General features: G+C 36.1%; 1 protein-coding gene across 4 annotated transcripts in view; it reads right to left on the bottom strand.

Annotated features, from left to right (window-relative positions):
- Positions 1-20317, bottom strand: part of LOC150094462 (hemocytin-like) — a 2636009-nt gene that overhangs the window by 1109556 nt on the left and 1506136 nt on the right. For all 4 annotated transcript variants that reach the window (XM_090412206.1, XM_090412207.1, XM_090412208.1 and 1 more), the window contains one exon: positions 7673-7819. In XM_090412206.1, coding sequence (XP_090268332.1) covers positions 7673-7819 — 147 coding nt within the window. The remainder of the gene's footprint in view (positions 1-7672; positions 7820-20317) is intronic.

Raw genomic sequence — 20317 nt, 5'->3', positions numbered from 1 at the left:
GTTGTCTCCATAATTTTCAAAAATGCAAGAGAATTCAGTTTATTTATCTGGCTGTTAGAGGTATTGTGATCAATTTTACGTAAAAGAAGGGAAATTCAATTGTAATTAGAACTGTAATGGCTCTTCCTTTCTCTACTTTAGTGATATAAAATGTATTATTAAATTAGTAAAATGGTTGTTGTATCTGAAGGCTAAACTTCTTCCTTCTAACTACCCTCTCCAGCAGAATTTATAGCCTTTGTTGTGTCGGAAAAAGAGCTGACTCACTATTTGTAAGCCATCTTGTTTCCGACCCAACACACAGTGACGATTAGACCCAAGGATAAGGGAATGCTTATGCCTCCAGAGAAAGGGCTTTGATTAGGCCACACTTGGTCTAAACAAAATATAAATTTGTCGGCAATGAAATGACTGATATGAGAGATAAATAATACATACATGAGAGATAAATAATACATATAGAATAATATAACATAAGAATAAAAGTAAAAAGTGATGAGGTGGCGACGTAACACCTTGAAATCCATGAGATGAAACAACCATTACTAAATCTGAGAAAGGAAAGCTATTGCAGTTATGGATTTCTTTACCCACAACAAAAACATTTCTCTTCTTTTAAGTAACAGAGCAACTAGCAAAATATTAATCACAACTCTAATAATATACAGATCAATCAACTGACTTCTCTACATGATGAAGCTGAGAGAAGACTTAAAAAACATGAATACTTATTTTTATAAGTTAATGCTCGGTTTCTACAGTTTGTCAAAAATCCAAAATTCATAAAGAAGGTGCATTCCTCTTAGATCTTTTGTTTACTGTATTAACTAACCTACATAATACTAGCCAAGTTTTAACTTCTCTTAACTTCTCACATATTCACCATTCCCATTCTTAAAAGTTCTTCATACTTCGTGACCAAAATCAAACCTTATCTCTGCATAATAATCAGTTTTGACATTCGGTCCTTATTTATAAAAATTCTTCTTGATGAAACTCTTCCATTCTTATCAAATAATAACAATAAATTGTTTTTTGTTTTACTTTGTAAATTATACCAAATTTCAACCATGATTACTAAGAAAACAATCTCCCAACCTCCCTTACAACCTCAGCTGTGGTTTTGGCTTCACTATATGAATGATGTTTTTGCCATTTAGCCTCACCCTAAAGATACTCTACCTGCTTTCCTAAAAAAATAAACAGCTTACACCCCCTGAATCAACTTCACCTTCTTGGACATCCTCTTCTTTCTAGTGTACTGATTACTTCTGTTTATTGAAACCTTCACTGGCCTTTATATACAGTTATATTCCATACATCATCCATTTCAAAAAATGGCATCATAAAACTTTACCAAATAGAGCCCATGTTTGCTCCAAGATCTTAAACTATAACTGTGCACCATTTACTGCAAAATGGAACAGAATGGCTTCTATCCACTGACAATCCAGCACATATTTGACTCTCACATGCCATCATCAAGAAGCCTGAACCTGTATGGAAAGTTCCACTTCCTTATGTTGCTGGAATCACCAAACCAATTTCAAAGGGTCTCAAGAAATACAACCTAGTACCCATTTTTTATTTTCTTATCAACAAACACTCTTCTTGGTTACCTTCCATCAAAAAAACAATATTTCCATTATAGGTCCATTGCATAAAGGAGGCCCCAAAACTGCTGTTGCAAATGATCAACTGATTAGTATATCAGGAATCATTGTCAAAGTATTGGAGAAGTTGGTCAAGAGCAAAATAGAGGAACGGATAGATGGAAATAGGATACTGTATGGGGAACAGCATGGTTTTGTGAAAGGTAGATCATGTCTCAGTAACTTGCTCATGTTTTATAATACAGTGAAGGCTGAATTGGATAAGGATAATGGGTTTACAGTGATACTGCTGGATTTTGCTTAGACCTTTGACAAGATACCACATGGAATTCTAAACAATAAACTGCAGCACACCGGATGGATATAGGGTGGGTGAGATGGATAGGAGGGTGGTTGATGGAGAGATATCAGAGAGTAGTTTTTTCAGCAGTTGAGTCCACAAGAAGGCCTGTGACTAGTGGTATGCCACAGGGTTCTGTTCTTGGACCACTGCTATTTAATTTGTTCATCAATGATATAGGAAAGGATCCAAGAGGAACTGTTCATTTATTTTAGGGGCACATAGTAAATACACATGATGTCAAAATTTTGCAGAATGATTTCGATAGATTGGCAGACTAGGCTAAGGAGAATGAATGTCAGTTTAATGTGGCAAAGTGTAAGGTTATGCATTTTGGGGTGAAAAGATTATCAACAATACACCACATTGATGGAACCTTACTCCAGGAAATTGATGAAGGCAGAGACTTGGGAGTGTTGGTGAATAGGGAGTTGAAGTTTAGGGATACATAGCAAAAGTGGCAAAATCAGCTTATCAGATCACTTGGTTACTGAAGAATAGCAGAGACAAGCAGGGTTATTGTTCTTCTTTATTGAGCCTTGATAAGACTCCATCTTCATTACTGTGCACAGATCTGGGTGCCAGGATTTCTTGGTGATTGGGGAGGAGATAGAGAGGATCCAGAGGTGAGTGACTAAGTTGGTGGATGGACTATGGAATGAACCTTACGAGAACAGGTGGAAGATTTATGGATTACAGAAATTGGCTCTTAGGCAGAAAAGGGGTGATATGATTGAGACATTCAAATTGCTGAGGGGTTTTTACAAGATTAATTAAGAGGAAATTTTTCAGAACACATCTGGTGGTGGGAGAAATAGGGGCCATCCATGGAAACTGAGCAAGAGTGTAGTTAGCAAAGGTGTTAGAACTAGGATTTAAACTTGGAGAGTGGTGAATGAGTGGAATAAGCTGCCGGAGTCTGTTGTGGGTGCTATGATAGTGGATGAGTTCAAATTGAAGTATGATAGTACTGTGGGAATGCTGAATAGTTCTTGACATGATGTTTAGGATCTCTCTCTTGATGAGTCTAAGCTCGTAGGTATGAGAAATCTAGTTTAGCAGCACATGGAATCTTCTGGTCTAAAGTTGACCATCTAATCTTCCGGTGTTCAACTCATCTACTTCACTGCTCAAAAGCTATGTGTTTGTTCAAAGCAAGTGGTAATGATGAACTCACATTAACCAAATTTGAAATTTTTTTTTTTTAAACTACAGCATTCTTTTTTTAAACTACATCTTGCTAGCTACTATGCTGTATTACACTACTACCCTTCTCATATCATTTGAAATTCAATGCGTTATTATTATTATTATTATTATTATTATTATTATTATGGGCAACTCCAAGAAGTCCTTAGACTCATCAAGGGAGGCCCTAAACATCATGTCAAGAACAACTATTCAACAACCACACAGTATCTATCATACTTTGCCTTGAACTCATTTACAGTCATGGCACCCACAACAGACTCTGGCAGCTTATTCTACTCATTCACCACTCTCCAAGTAAAAAACCTACTTCTAACACCCTTGCTAAGCACACTCTTGCCCAGTTTCCATGGATGGCCCCTAGTCCTCCCACCACCAGTCCTGTTCTGAAAAATATCCTCTGAATTAATCTTATAGAAACCCTTCAGTAATTTGAATATTTCAATCCTATCACTCCTTTTCTGCCTATCAACCAATTTCTGCAACCCACAAATCTTCACCTGTTCTCATAAGGTTCATTCCATAGACCTGCTATCATCTTGGCCACTCGCCTCTGGATCTCTCCACCTCCTCCCCATCAAGAAGAAACCCTGGCACCCAGATCTAGGCACAGTAGTCAAGATGGGGTCTTATCAAGTCTTGATACAGAGGAACAATAACTTGCTTGTCTCTGATCGTCAAAGTATTCCTCAGTAACCAACTGATTTGATGAGCTGATTTATCCACTTTTGCTATGTGCCCCCTAAACTTCAACTCCCTATCCATCAACACTCCCAAATCCCTGGCCTCGTCAATCTCCTGGAGTACAGTTCCACCAATATGGTATACTGCTGCTAATCTTTTCACCTCAAAATGCATAACCTTACACTTTGCCACATTAAATTGACACCCATTTTCCTCAGCACAGTCCTTCAATCTATCCAAATCATCCTGCAAAATTTTGACACCATGTGCATTCACTATTGCTCTACCCAACTTTGCAACATCTGCAAACAAATGTACAGTTCCTCTCAGATCCTTTCCTATATTGTTATGAACAAATTAAATAGTAGTGGTCCAAGAACAGGACCCTACAGCACACCACTAGTCACAGGCTGGACTCTACTCCTGAATAAACTACTCTCTGGTATCTCTCCATCAACCACCCCCTATCCATCTCACTAACTCTATATCCATACCCTTATGCTCCAGTTTACTGATTAGAATTCCATGCGGTATCCTGTCAAAGGCCTTAACAAGTTCCAGCAGTATCACTGTAAACCAATTACCTTTATTCAGTTTATCCGTCACTGTGTTATAAAATGTGAGCAAGTTAGTGAAGCATAATCTACCCTTCACAAAACCATGCCGTCCCCCCATACACTTTCCCATTTTAATCTATTCATTCCTGTATTTTTTCTCTTGACTACTTTCTTCAAAACCTTGACAATTACTCCTAATATGCTGATTGGTCGATAATTTGCAACAGCAGTCCTGGAACCTCCATTATGCAGTGGAACTATTTTCCCCTCTTTCCACCCCCTCAGGACTAACCCAGACCCGAGACTCAAATTAAACAAAATTGTCAAGGGCACTGACAGTTCTTTAGGTGTTTCACTTAAGACTGGAGCTGGTATACCATCAAATCAGCAGTTGTAATTCACATTAAGGTTTTGTGATATACTATTCACCTCCATTTCATTCACCTCAATTCTCGTAGAAGCCATTGGTTCCTTCATTCTGCAATATCACCACCTGGATAATATACTCTTGCAAAGTGCTAGCTCAGTAATTCAACTATATCAACTGATTCAGTTACCTCCCTACCATCGGCATTCCTTAAAATCATTCTGCCGTATACATTTTTTCTTTTACTTGCAGCATATCGAAAAAACTCTTTGGGATTCTCTTTAGCTTGTGTGGCTAATTTCCATTCATAATTCGCTTTTTCTTTTCTTACCACACTTGTTACCCTTCTGGCTTGTGCTTTATACTGTTCGTGTGCCTGCAGGTCACCTTTCTTCTTAAATTCCCTCCACCGTTGTTTCTTTTTTTTGCAACTGAAACTTAATGGTGTTATTCATTCATTTAACCCCTACTTGATTTACTATCCAGACTCTATAATAAATTTAATTTAATCCTTTATCCAAGTGTGAGCAAACAAAGTTTGTGCCTGAAAGTATCTTCAGGACTGGGGTAAGGTGGTACAACACCAGGTAACTCGTTGCAAAGGTGGAGCAAGATAACATCTTAGCTAACCTAACACTAGTCCTGAAGATACTTTCAGGCACAAACTTTGTTTGCTGCCTGGCTCCCACTGAAGAGACCTCAATAAAGGTCGAAACTAGTCTAGGTCTACCTACTCACTGATGAGACCCCAATGAGGATGGAAACCGGTGCGAGGTGGGTCTGGCTTTGAGGGGGGGCTCTGCTTGGAGGTAGGTTTTTACTGTCTCTGAGTGGGGCCACCGCTGAGATTATGGCTCTGCTTAGTGGTGGGTTGAGCCTGTCACTGGGTAAAGCCAATGCTGAGATGTTCTTCTCGGTGATAGGGTGAGCCTGTCACTGAGTGGAACAATGCTGAGTTATGCAATCTTTCGGGATCGTCTTAATTTTAGAGTCCGCTTCACCTATACATAAAGGTCGAAACTAGTCTGGGTAGTGGCCCTTCCCTTAATGCATAACATTATACATATTCGCAAGGAGATGTGTTTTGCATTATGGGAGATACTGAGATAGGAGTGATGTTAGCTTGCTCCACCTTTGCAACAAGTTACCCGGTGTTGTACCACCTTACCCCAGTCCTGAAGATACTATCAGGTGCAAACTTTGTTTGCTCACACTTGGATAAAGGATTAAACTATATTTATTATAGTCTAACCAAGTGAAAAATAAACTTTCAATATCCAGACTCTAGGTATACAGTCAGCCATTACCTCCTTTAAATGCTCCTTTACTGCTTCCTATACACTATCAACCTCCAATCTAACCTTTTGAATTATACTTTCACTGAAAGTGATTTGTTAGATTCAGATTGACAATCGAAAGATCTGATTTAATAAAGTTCTATTAACTTCTTGTGTCAATGTGTTTCAGTATTTGCTTTCTAGCATGTCGCAAGTGCCATTAAAGAAAGCAACATTCTTGTATCACCATTCCCCCTAGCACTGAAAGAGAATTTTGGTTACTCTACAAATTCTCTTTTCTCTCATCTGAAATGATTTCTCCTGTTTCAATCTATATCCCTATGGTTGAAAATGAGCATAATGATCTTCCTTCTATCCTTAAAGTTTATTTTTCTATCTCAGTCCTCTTCAAAACCCAAGAGCATATACTGGCTTCTTCATTTCTATTTTACATCAAATAGTTCAACCCATTGCCTGTATTATTCTCCCTATCATTTTTGTTTAAGATTTCTCATCTAGATGGATTTAATTCCTCAGCAATCAAATTAAACCTTCTTAGAAATTATATTCTTGTTTAATCCAAGTGTTAGAAAACAAAGTTTGAGTGTGAAATATATTCAGGACTAGGCTACTTGTATACAGAGTACCTTGTATATCAGCTTCTATATATAAGTAGCCTGGATGCAAAGATATTTCAGTCACAAACTTTGTTTGTTTACATTTGTAATAAAGGATAAAAATAAAACAAGAAAATCATTTCTTGTACAGTTTAATTTAATTTCTAACTGATTGGAAAAGTTTTCTAAAGTAATTTCCTTAGTAATGCCTCCTCTCTATCATTACTATTATGTCTGTTCACTGTTCTCTATTCCTCACATTTTATGCTTGCACATGTCCTTTTGTTTTAATCATTTCTTACTAATGCCAATAATTTTTGCTTCTTTGTATTTACCCATGCTAGGAACTCCTCACATTTATTCCTGATGCTTTTGGCCATAACAGCTGACCATCCCATCAGATGATGGATGTTAAGATAATGCTTAAACCTGCCCAGTTCAAATAAGCAGCCAAAGCTAATTCATCAACCAAATTCCCTACCTCACTGCAGCAATCATTTTGCTTGTCTGACAGATGCAATTATAATTTGTGATCTTTATGTAATTCCTTAATTAGAATTTAAAAAAAAAAATTTAAGTGACCTATTCTTGGTATGTTTGCATATTTCCACACAAATTGCTTATTCAAGAATTTACATACCATAAAAAACTGATTCTGTCAAGCTGCTGTTATCTTAGCATCAATAATTGGGAGAGGATGTGCATTCATGTGAACACAAAATTCTTTGAGTGAGCAACTGTTAAGGTTATGAAGATATCAACAATTTGGTTTGAAATATATTAACATTGAAAATACCAGTTATTTATTTATTTTATTCATTTATTATTATTATTTTTTTTTTTGACACTATGTACTTTTTGATAACTGGGAGAAAAGAAAAAACATTATAATCAAGCAGAATGCAAAATTAATTACAACAGATTCCAATTTCTGCATATGAAGTAATCTATAACATTTAGTATGAAAGAGAGAGAGAGAGAGAGAGAGAGAGAACTGCTCAAACAAACCTTAGTTTTATCTCCATTTTCTGTGAGACGGTTATAGATAATTCCATCCTGGCTATAACTAATATAGAAAGCTGTAACCCACTGAGGTACATTATTTCTGCCTTGAGTAATTAAGCCTGTAATGTTTCGAAGTTCCATAAAATTAACCTGAAAAGAGAGATATCAATTATGCAAATATAAAATTGATAAACTGGATTGTATAAATAAATTAGATAATATTCTAATTTATTTATAATGGCAGTGATTCACAGTTTAAACAATGACAAGAGAAGAAAAACCATAATTAATTTACTGAGCTTACTAACACTTCTCTTGTATTCTACCCAGCATCTTTAGAGCCGGCTTGGTTGGCCGAGTGGTTAGCGTATCCGCTCTCTCCTCCCAGAAAGGCTACAGGTTCGAATCCTGCCATGTTCATGGATGTTTGTGATTGTCTGTGAAAATACTAGTTGACGATCCAATTATCTGGAACTTGGAAAGGCTTGATTTGTTCATCAAGTTTCTGATCTCTGTACCTATATCTCCACAAACTTAGAACCACATCTTTCAAACATAGTTCTGAATGTAGCTAAAAACTCTTTACAACGTTCGTATAAAAAACAAAAAAAAAGCCTTTCCAAGTTCCAGATAATTGGATCATCAACGTATCCGGTCTGCCTTTAACTAATAATGAAACACTCATCCTCTCAAATGGACATGATTTCTCTATAGTCCCTAAAAAGATTCCATATCTAGATTTTCTTGTTAATATCGAACGGAACCTTTCTCATCTGTCAAGGGAAAAAACTAATGCTCTCCGTCTAGAAGTTGCTTCTTCACTACTTAAAGCCAAGCTTCCTCCGTCAAACATATCTCCTTCTGAAAAGAAAGCTATAAATTCCTTAAGAAACAACAGTCACCTAATCATTACCAAAGCTGACAAGGGGAAAGCGACAATAATTATGGACTCTTCAAACTATAGAAGAAAATTTCCCTTTTACTTTGAGATTGCTCAACATACCAAGAACTCAATTGCAATCCAACTAACAGACAACTGAAGAAATTAAATTCCCTACTAGATGAGGTTGTAAGTTTGGATGTAGACATTATTGAAAGACAAAAAACTCATTTTGCAAGACCTCCAAGGTTTTATGGTCTATACACTCCAAGGTTTTATCGTCTACCAAAAATACACAAGAGAGATATTCCTCTTCACCCTATAGTGGATTGTATTGATTCTCCTACTTATCACATAGCCAAATATCTATCTAAATTATTGAAATCACACATTGGCAACTCATGCTCTTTTTTGATAAACTCTTCTGATTTCTTAAATAAATTGAAAAACATCACTTTGCAACCTACATCTCTTATGGTTATCTTTGATATAGAATCTTTATATATGAATGTATCTCTCAAAGAGACTTTAGAATTACTTGCTGACATCTTCCCACAAGATATTATAGTTATTTGATTTCATAATGCATTCTGGATATTTCTTATGTCAAAACAAATTTTACAACCAAGTGGAAGGAACAGTCATGGGAAATCCACTTTCTCCTGCTCTTGCCAACTTTTATTTAGAAAATCTAGAAGAAGTCCTGTTCTCATCTATATTCCCTCACCCATCCTTTTGGATTAGATATATAGATGACATCTTTGCTGTATGGCCTCACAACAGAGACTCCTTACCTTCCTTTTTAAGCAGTATCAATTCCTTACATCCTCGTATAAAGTTTACCATGGAGATTGAAAAAGACAACAAATTATCTTTTTTAGACGTCCTTCTCATCCGTTCACTTTCTGGTATTCTTACAACAACAGTTTACAGAAAACTAACTTTCACAGGTCGTTATATTCTCAAAGAATCTGCTCATTATCTTTGTCAAAAAAAAAAAAGAATCATAAAATGTTTAATCCAACGAGCCAAAACTAACTGTTGAACTTCTCATTTATTACAGGAAGAACTCTCGACTATCAAACATCACATGAAACTAAATGGCTTCTCCGAAAAGAGTACACAACATCTTTTCGATTCATACAATCCAACACAGAACAGCAAAGATTCAATATGCCAAATTCCAATTCCTTACATTTCCAGGATTTCAGAACCAATTTCAAGAATTCTGAAAAAATATGATTTAACAGCCACTTATACTCCTATTAACAAATTATCCACCTATTTTCCTTCATCTAAAGAAAAACGCTCAACCTTGTCTCTACCTGGTGTGTATCAAGTTTCTTGTAATTGTAATCTTTCCTACTTTGGACAAACTGGATGTTCTATAGAAAAAAGAATTCAAGAGCATCAGTCATCAATTCAACAAAACAAACCTGAAAAACCTGGATTAGCTCAGCATGGATCAGAAATAAGCCACAACATCCTTTGGTCCAAGACTCTCCTCCTACACAGATGTCGCTACAAATTTGAACGTTTATTTAAAGAAAGTGTGGAGGCCTTACTTCAACTTCCTAACTTGAATTGTAATGACTGTATATCCATATCAAAAATTTGGGAAAGTTTAATCAGGATAACACATTAATTTTTTTTTCTTGTAAATTTCCTATATTAGTCTAATGTTATTTAAGATTATTATATGAATTTCTGAATTAATATCTTTAATTATGACTTTAAAAATGTTTACTCTTCTAATACATAGCGATATGACATCACGCGGCTCGTTCTATGTGTGAATGATCAACTGTTTGTATTCCACTTTGTTTTTTAAAACTATTCCTATGTAGCCACTGAAGATGGTCTGTAATATTCAGACCGAAATATTTGGCAAATTAAATGTTATTCTTGTGTTAACGTGTATATATTTCTAATAAATCATAACTGTGATGATAAATACACAGTACTCACTAAATCACTATAGAAACAATTCAAATTGTAGCTGAGAACAAGAACTAATGTCTTAACACAGTGCCTTCTATGGGCCAGATAACCATGAAGTTAATTTGGAGAAGTCATGCTATCTGGTCTCAAAATGACTGTTTCCTAGATCTTTGGCAAATTAATGCAGCCATTCTTTTGAGGCTGGGAGTGCTTCATAGCTGATTCTAAAACTAGTCTCTCAGACCTGTAGTGACTTTTATGATAACCAATGTCTACTTCCATTTAATCCTATGAGTATCCGGAGCATCATCAGCCAGTCCTAACTTGTATATGGATGACTGCAGATTTTCATGTTCTTTAAGGTATACGGCAACTGGTCTATCAGTCTATCTAAAGTAAGCTCAACTGTAGACACAATGAATGCTATACACTCCAAAATGTGCAAGAGAATGAAGGTGATCATTAGCAGAATGAACAAAGATAGCTAGCTAATGGAGATCATATTTCAAAGAACTTTAGCTATATTTTCTAATGTACCCTGAATGCAAGGGATAAGAATGGTTTGCAATGATCTTGTGTGAGAATTGCAGGAAAGATGGAGAATGCATGCAGTATTTTATCCATTTTATAGGTCTGTAGCTATTGATTAAAAAAATGTTGCAAAGGAACCCACACTCAGTTTCAAGGGCTGAGTCATTTGAACAAATAGCCTTAATCAATGCGTAAGTGTTTTAAGGATGCCGTACTGTTGGGATGGGTGGTGTGATTGCTTATGTAAATAGCTTCCCATAAGTGTGGATTGTTTATAAAAGGAAAAGGATAAGCATTCATTAGGTAATTGTTGTCACAGCATGTCTAGAAAGAGGAGACAATCAATGCTTTCTTTTTCTATCACAAACTTTATTTTAAGATATATTATTATTATTATTATTATTAAAACAAGACCTCATGGAGTCAAAGACTCATCTAGGAGGTCCTTTTATCTTACACACACACACATCTCATCATACCGTGTCTTAAACACATTCAAACTACTTGCAGACACCACGCTCTCAGGCAGGGCATTCCAATCACTCACAACTCTGCACGAAAAAAACCTGCCTCTCACTCCCTTACTCACACCCTCCTTATACAGTTTCCAGGGATGACCTCTGGTTCTCCCCTGATCTCCCACTATTCTCTGTAGAACTTCTCCACCATTGATCCTATAACAACCTCCTTACCAACTTGTAGGTCTCTATCATATCTCCCCTCTTCCTTCTCTCCACGAGACTCTGCAAATTACATCTTTTCAATCTTTCCTCATACTCAACATTCCAGAGGTCAGAAACTACCTTAGTCATTCGCCTTTGGACCCTTTCCAACATCTCTTCATCCTTCTGAAAACCCGGTGACCAAATCTGGGCACAATAGTCCAAGTGTGGCCTAATCAAAGCCTTATACATTGGAACAAGTATCTCCCTACTTCTACATGTCAGTGTCCTCCGCATCATTCCCAGAAGTCTTTGTGTTGTCTTCACAATTTTGGCGATGTGTCCCCTAAATTTTAGATCCTTATCCACTATCACCCCCAGATCTCTTATTTCCTCTACTTCCAACAATATATTCTCACCAAGCATAAATTCTGCATCCCATCTTTGTTTTCCAAATTTTAAAACCTTACATTTTGCAACATTGAACTCACATCCCCATTTGCTTGCCCAATCACTCAATTTATTCAAGTCTTCTTGCAAGGCCACAACATCTTCACTACTCTTTATGGTTCGTCCCAACTGCATCATCTGCAAACAACTGAATATCTCCATCCAAATCTTCACCAATATCATTAATATATAAGTTAAATAGTAATGGCCCTAAAACAGACCCCTGAGGCACTCCACTAGTGACTTTCCTTTTCCTGGATATTGCACCCCCATACACAACTTGTTGATACCTATCAGATAGCCAGTCTCCAATCCAATGCACTAATCTAATATCCAACCCCATCTGCTCTAGTTTGACTGTCAACTTATCATGAGGTACTCTATCAAAAGCTTTTGCGAAATCCAAGTATATTACTGTGTATCCTTCTCCTCTGTCCAAGGAAGCAGTCACTTTATTGTAATAAGTAAGTAGATTACTAAAACATGACCTCCCTTTAGCAAATCGATGCTGTCTATCAAAAATTATACCATTGTTGTCAACCCAACTCTGGATCCTAGTTCTCACAAGCTTCTCCAACAACTTAACCACAACACCTGACACACAGATAGGCCTATAGTTTGATGCTTGAGTTCGATCACCTCCTTTATGAAGTGGCATATTGGCTGTTAAGATGTGCCAAAAACATATCCAATGTTTCTACATCACGAGGCCAATAGCAACCATCAAAATATAGCATAATCAAACTATTTCATTAAGAATAGCAATATGGCTGAGTCTGATACGATCAGCCTGAGTGTATGTGTCTTAGCCAGTGTAGCAAAAAATTCATTACATTCTCGAGTCAAGTGCTGGCAATCCACCAGATCCATTTGTAGCCCTCACTGAGCTGTTTGTATCTTTTTCTTTTCCATGAGAAATAACCAGAATAAATGGTAAATCTGAATAATTCAAATATGTCTGAGGGGAAGCCGGTTAGTCAGTTGATTTACAGTTTATTGGCACAAGGAGAGCAAAGGTTATACAGCACGAAACCAAAGGTTACAGAAGTAATAAAGAGATAAATTACTTAATAAAATGTTTATATATAAAACATATCTATATGTAAATAGAACTCATAATCAAATGTGTTGGAATACATTAATTCTTTTTAAAAAGTTAAAAACGGGCAGAACTGTATACTTCAGAATCATAGTTTAGCTTTGAACATATAATTGCACAATAAGCAATGAAGATCAATCACATCAGTTTCAGAAGAGATCAGAGTGTGAAAGAGTTTCAATGCTCTCTTGCATTTTTCCTGGGGCAGAGCTGACTACTGGGCACATACTCAGGTAGTAGTTTCTCCATTTGCTTTCTGCTCTGCAGCATTACAGACGTATGCAATATAATCATATTGCCAACTGCAAATCTCTGATCCCAAGCTTTTCCATCATCATTTGACTTCAATCTTGTGTCAGTACTGACAATGCTGCTTCTCACTGTCAGGGGCAGTGGCCCAAGCAGGTGGTTATTTAATAGCAGCACTGATCGCCATGTCACTGAGTTGTCATTGGGCTTTGTGAGGTTTTAAGTGAGATAGAATTGCCACTTCTGCTCCCCCACACCCTGATAGCTCAGCCGCTGCTGGTCCATGACTGCAATATAAGCAGAGCATCTGGAAAATAAGCAGTCATGGACCAGCAGCGGCTGAGCTATCAGGGTGCGGGGGAGCACTTATCCTGGAGCAGATATCTCATCAGACCACAATCCCATATTTGCAGAAATACATCTTAGATTAAAATCAGCCCAAAATCACAAAAGAAGAAAAAAAAAATTGATGTAGAAAAACTAAAAGACCCGAAGATAAACAAAAGAGCCAAGACACAACCAACTTAACCAGTGATTACAACAGATTAACACGAAGAAAGTGAAAGAGTGGAATCTCTTTGGAATAGCTAAAAGAATGCCATCATAACAACAGGCATTGAATAAGTAGGTTATGTGAATAATGTAAAACAACAGGAATGGATGACGAATGAGATTCTTTCTCTTATTGATACATGAAGAATATACAAAAACAAAGACCTAGCCAAACATCCAGAAACATATAACATCATCAAGAAGAAAATAAAAGAAGCAAAGGAAAATTGGATGAAAAATTTATATACCGAGATTGAAATCTTCAGAAGAAACATGACTATTTCAATCTGTATAAGAAAATCAACGAAATTTTCAGAAAATTCAGAAAAAAGTAAGTAGCGTCTCTAAGAAACGAAAGTGGAAAAATAGTTCTAAAAGAAGATAATAAAGCACAGATTTGGATAAAATATATAACAGAACTTTTCAATAATATTAGACAGAAGCCTATAAATATAAAAGTATACATATAACATTCAAGGACCAGCAGTTCTGAAATTATACAACAAACGCATAAAATTCAAAATCAAGATTGAAAAGCAGAACACACTCCTGTTTCCAGATAAACTTGTTACATGTCTTCCTTCTAGCAGTCTTTTCTTCACTGTTTACCAGAAACTGATGTATACTGGCCAATATATATATATATATATATATACACAAAAACTCCTACCACCACCCAACACAAAAACTGGAGGTCATTAATACACTTAAAAACAGGGCTTTGAAGATTTTCTCCAATGAACAAGCACTTAAAGATGAATTAAAAGTTATTAGCAATACCTTCCTAAAAAATGGTTATTACAGCCAAAAGACTATCAACAAAATTCTGTACAAGACCTCACTTAAAAACAAAAATAAACAAGACTATAATAAAACTGTAACTATTCCATACATTAAAGGGATATCAGACAAAATAAACAGAATACTACAAAAATACAACATTAAAGCCACCTTTAAAACCTCCTGCAAAAATTAAAGAACTCACTTAATACATTCAAGGATCCACTCCCTCCACTAGCCCACCCTGGGGTATATCCTATTCATTGCACCTGTAATTTGCCCTATATAGGTGAAACAGGATGCACAATTCCTATAAGAAAAAAGGAACATAAATGACACATTAAATATAATAACTATGGTCAAGCTGGTCTTTCTGATCATGCCCTGAACACTTTATATAGAATTGCCTGGAAAAGCAACTGTTGTTTTCACACCAAAACATGGTATGATCCTAAATTTAAGGACGCCTGTGAGATTCTTATCAATCACCCTAATCTTAACAATAATGATGATCTAAAAATCCCAAACATATGGAAGGTACATTTTCTACCCACTTAACCTTTCTCCCTAAGAGTTAATTTTAAATAGAACCATAGGTAATCCAGGATCCTAAATGTAATATAACAATTGTCATGTTAAATTAGGACATCATTTTCACTAGAACAAAACGATCTATATGAAAGAATGTTTCTCTGATGTTGTCTTAAATAGAATATAGCTTTGATGTAGTTAATTTATTTTATTTTATTTCATTTATTTATTGTAATTTTATTTTATTTTCAATAGAGGTCAGGTCAGTAGAATAACCGTTGATCAAATCATTGTGTCTTCAGCATACTATGTGAAACGTAATTTAGCTTGTGTATATTCATGTGTGTGTGTGTGTGTGTGCGCGCGCGCACGCACGCGCGCTCCCGATGATGACCTTATATGAAGGTTGAAACATTGAGAAATTAAAATAATTATTTATTACATTGTTGTAGAGTCCATAATTTATGTAAAATGAATGCTGATCACTGTGTAACACTAAATGAAAGGAATGAAATAGAGAATGCTATAAGATCAGGTAAAATAGGAAAAGTCAGTGGACCAGATGCTGGGAAAACAGAATTTTTAAAAATTAATAGAACCAGATAACATCAAACTTCTTGAAAAACTGTTCAATAAAATATATGAAAGTAGCGAATTTCCACCAGATTGACTGAAATCTACATTTATCCCAAATCCCAAAGAAACCCAAAGCGAAATATTGCAGTAACTTCTGACTTATTAGCCTAATGAGCCAAGCATTAAAAATATTTTTGAATGTAATTCAGAATTGCATCTATAGAAAAAGTGAAGAAACCCTGAGTGAAACACAGTTTGGCTTTCAGAATGGTTTTGGCACTGGAGAGTGCCAGTTTAGCTTGTTTAGCTTGTGTATATTCATGTGTGTGTGTGTGTGTGTGCGCGCGCGCACGCACGCGCGCTCCCGATGATGACCTTATATGAAGGTTGAAACATTGAGAAATTAAAATAATTATTTATTACATTGTTGTAGAGTCCATAATTTATGTAAAATGAATGCTGATCACTGTGTAACACTAAATGAAAGGAATGAAATAGAGAATGCTATAAGATCAGGTAAAATAGGAAAAGTCAGTGGACCAGATGCTGGGAAAACAGAATTTTTAAAAATTAATAGAACCAGATAACATCAAACTTCTTGAAAAACTGTTCAATAAAATATATGAAAGTAGCGAATTTCCACCAGATTGACTGAAATCTACATTTATCCCAAATCCCAAAGAAACCCAAAGCGAAATATTGCAGTAACTTCTGACTTATTAGCCTAATGAGCCAAGCATTAAAAATATTTTTGAATGTAATTCAGAATTGCATCTATAGAAAAAGTGAAGAAACCCTGAGTGAAACACAGTTTGGCTTTCAGAATGGTTTTGGCACTGGAGAGGCCCTTTTCTGTGTCCAAATATTGATACAAAAATGCATAGAAAAACAGAAAACTGTCTTTATGTTTCATAGATTTTGAAAAATCTTTCAAGAAAGTCAGACACATTAACTCAATAGCACTCCTTCAACAAACATGACTAGATGAAAAAGACATGAGACTAATAAGAAATCTGTATTGAAATCAATCAGTGCTACCATTCAATTAGACAACATTACCAGTGATATTAACATCAAAAGAAGACTGAGACAAGGATGTGTGCTCTCACCACCCTTGTTCAACATGTACTAAGAGGTAATCTTTAAAAATGCACTGGAAGAATGTCCAGAGGGAATCACAATAAATGGGAAATTGCTAACAACCTACAATATGCAGATGACACTGTGCTAATTACAGGTAACATCACAGATCTCCAAAAACTCATGGTGACAGAGTATACATAGAAAGCCAAAGAATGGGAATACATATAAACATCAACAAGACAAAATGCATGGCTATCAGCAAACATCCAACCTCATCAATGAAACTAACACTCAATGGGAAAACTATTGATCAAGTGTTAATGTATAAATATCTAGATTGCACTGGCTTAATGAAAGGTGGAATCCTGAAATAGATATAAAGACAAGAATTGAAGTTGCATGGCAGTCTTTCATGAAAATGGGAACATTATCTGCAATAAAGATCTAAACATAGAAGCCGGATGCAGAATAACTGAAATGTTGCGTCTGGTCCATTTTGCTCTATGGAGTTAAGATATGAACATTGAAGGGGACAACCATCAAGAAAGTTAAAGCCTTTGAGATGTGGCTATAGAGATGAATGCTAAAGGTAGTTTGCAGAGTCTGTTGGACAGGAGGAAGAGGGGGGAGATATGATAGAGACCTACCAGTTGGTAAGGGGTTGTTATAGGATCAATGGTGGAGAAGTTCTACAGAGAATAGTGGGAGATCAGGGGAGAACCAGAGGTCATCCCTGGAAACTGTATAAAGAGGGTGTGAGTAGGGGAGTGAGAGGCAGGTTTTTTTCGTGCAGAGTTGTGAATGATTGGAATGCCTTGCCCGAGAGTGAGGTGTCTGCAAGGAGTTTGAGTGTGTTTAAGACACGGTATGATGAGATGTGTGTGTGATAAAAGGACCACCCAGATGAGTCTTTGACTCCATGAGGTCTTGGGATAATAATAATATCATGAACAGAAAAAAATAGCCAATGAAGAGTCTTAAAATCCATTGCAAAGCCAAAGATCTCATACAAACAATCAAGAAACACAAAACATCATATCTTGGCCACATCATGAGAAACAGCAAATATCATACAAACAATTTTGGTAGGAAGAATTGATGGCAAGGGAGCTAAAGGAAGAAAAAGAATATCTTGGTTTAATAACATCAAGACGTGGACTGAAACAGCAACATATAACTGTTCAGATCAACACATGAACATAGTTTATTTGCCAAGATGGTCGCCGGCCTTTGATAAAAGATGGCACCATAAGAAGAAGAAGAAGAAGATGATTCTTAACTCAAGAGCTGAGGGAAGAGGATACTTTTTGTTGGGCAAGTAATATGCATAAGCACTTTTTTCTTCTTAAAACCTGAATCCTCAGAGCCCATGATGAGATGTTGATTATTGATGTGTTGTTTTTCAACTTCCTCCTGTTAAAAGCATGCCAGAAAATTATGAACTGATCAACATGTGCACTATTGCCTACAGTTGAAGGAAGTCATTTAGAAACTGACTTAGCTTTGCCAGAAAAGAGTGTCACAGTTAAGACTGAATCTCGGGGAACATCCTGTTCTGATTATATGGCCAAGGCAGTGTACTTTGCAGTCTTCTTTGGAAGACTCGGCTAGACAGAGAGCCTTTAATAAATACACGAGGGAGCCCTCTGAGACCCACATTATAGAGTTTTTTTAATATGCCATATCTCCAGGCTGTTTCATAATATTTTTCCATATCAAAGAACACAAACAAGTTTTTTTTTTTTTTTTTTTTTTTTTTTTTTCATTTCAGGAATATACATCTTCTCTATTCATTTCTAAATGGTCCAAAAGTTCCAGCATTGAACAATATCTATAAAAGACACATTGTGTGTTGGAGAGAAGATTCTTATTTTCTACATATCTGAGAATTTCTGCAATATCTTTGTAAGATATTGCAGAAAAAGGGAGGTCAGAGAAAGACGTCTATAACTGTCTACTTGTGGTGGATCCTTTCCTGGTTTTGGGAAGGCAATGAATATTGACTTATGCCAAGAATTATACCTCTGTAAATATTTTGCTGTATAGTAAGATAAGGAGATCCACAGAAGATGATGGAAGATGTTTCATCATCTCATTATGGATGTCATTAGGACCTGCTGCATTGGCATAATACAGCAGGAGAGCTCTTTTTAATTTCTCATTAACAAATGGCTAATTATATGACTACTTCATTGTTAAAAAATATCCACATTTCACTTGTTGCTCTTTCAATATTAAAAATTCAGGAGTATATGGAGCTGTTGCTGAGATTCTAGCAAAATTTCTTCCAAAAGGGTACAATCTACCTTTCATTTTCCAGATTTTATCCCATACAATTTTTGCACTGGTTGTTTGATTAATAGATAAAGTAAATTGGATCCAAAATTGTTTTTGACTCTAACATCTGATATAACTTGCTTTAGCCCAAATTAGTATAAAAACTATTAGATTTTATATGGTAGGTTATCTAAGAAATACCCCTCCTTTCTGTCTTGATCTTTTTATTTTTAGCTGCTTCACACTCTGAGTTCAATGAAGGCTCTGAACAGAGTGGAAATTGAGATGGAGTTTTTGGTACTGTGACTGTTGCTGCCTGCATAATACAAAGTTACATACGTTACTGTTTCATTGATAGGTGTTTGACTGACTGCTTCAGCATTAAATTTTGCAAGATGAGAAAAACATATTCCAGTCAGTGTGGTCACGTTAACACATTATTATTATTATTATTATTATTATTATTATTATTATTATTATTAAACAAGACCTCATGGAGTCAAAGACTCATCTAGGAGGTCCTTTTATCTCACACACATCTCATCATACCGGGTCTTAAACACATTCAAACTCCTTGCAGACACCACACTCTCAGGCAAGGCATTCCAATCATTCACAACTCTGCACGAAAAAAACCTGCCTCTCACTCCCCTACTCACACCCTCTTTAGACAGTTTCCAGGGATGACCTCTGGTTCTCCCCTGATCTCCCACTATTCTCTGTAGAACTTCTCCACCATTTATCCACATGGACATCCATGTAAGAGAACATGCTTCCTGTGAGGACACAACACAAATAACATTAAAATTATTGCTTGCATAGATGTTCTTCAATATCCCAAATGAGCAGTAGAAAAATGGTAGTGGGGAGCAGACTGTAAGATCCATTGCAGAACATGAGCAAAAAGGAATATGGAAGATGGTACCAAATTTATTATTGATAAGGAAGATGTCATGATTGTCAAACATCTCCAGTAGCATATCATTAAAGTCACTCCATGAGAAGTATGGGATAAGACAGTTGCAATATAAGATTAT

The sequence above is a fragment of the Typopeltis vanoorti genome, chromosome 22, assembly GCF_054136105.1.
Source record: "Typopeltis vanoorti isolate ZY-2024b chromosome 22, IOZ_Tvanoo_1.0, whole genome shotgun sequence".
Classification (NCBI taxonomy): domain Eukaryota; kingdom Metazoa; phylum Arthropoda; class Arachnida; order Uropygi; family Thelyphonidae; genus Typopeltis; species Typopeltis vanoorti.
The sequence above is the reverse complement of the archived record's forward strand: the minus strand, read 5'-3'. Positions and strand labels throughout refer to the sequence as shown.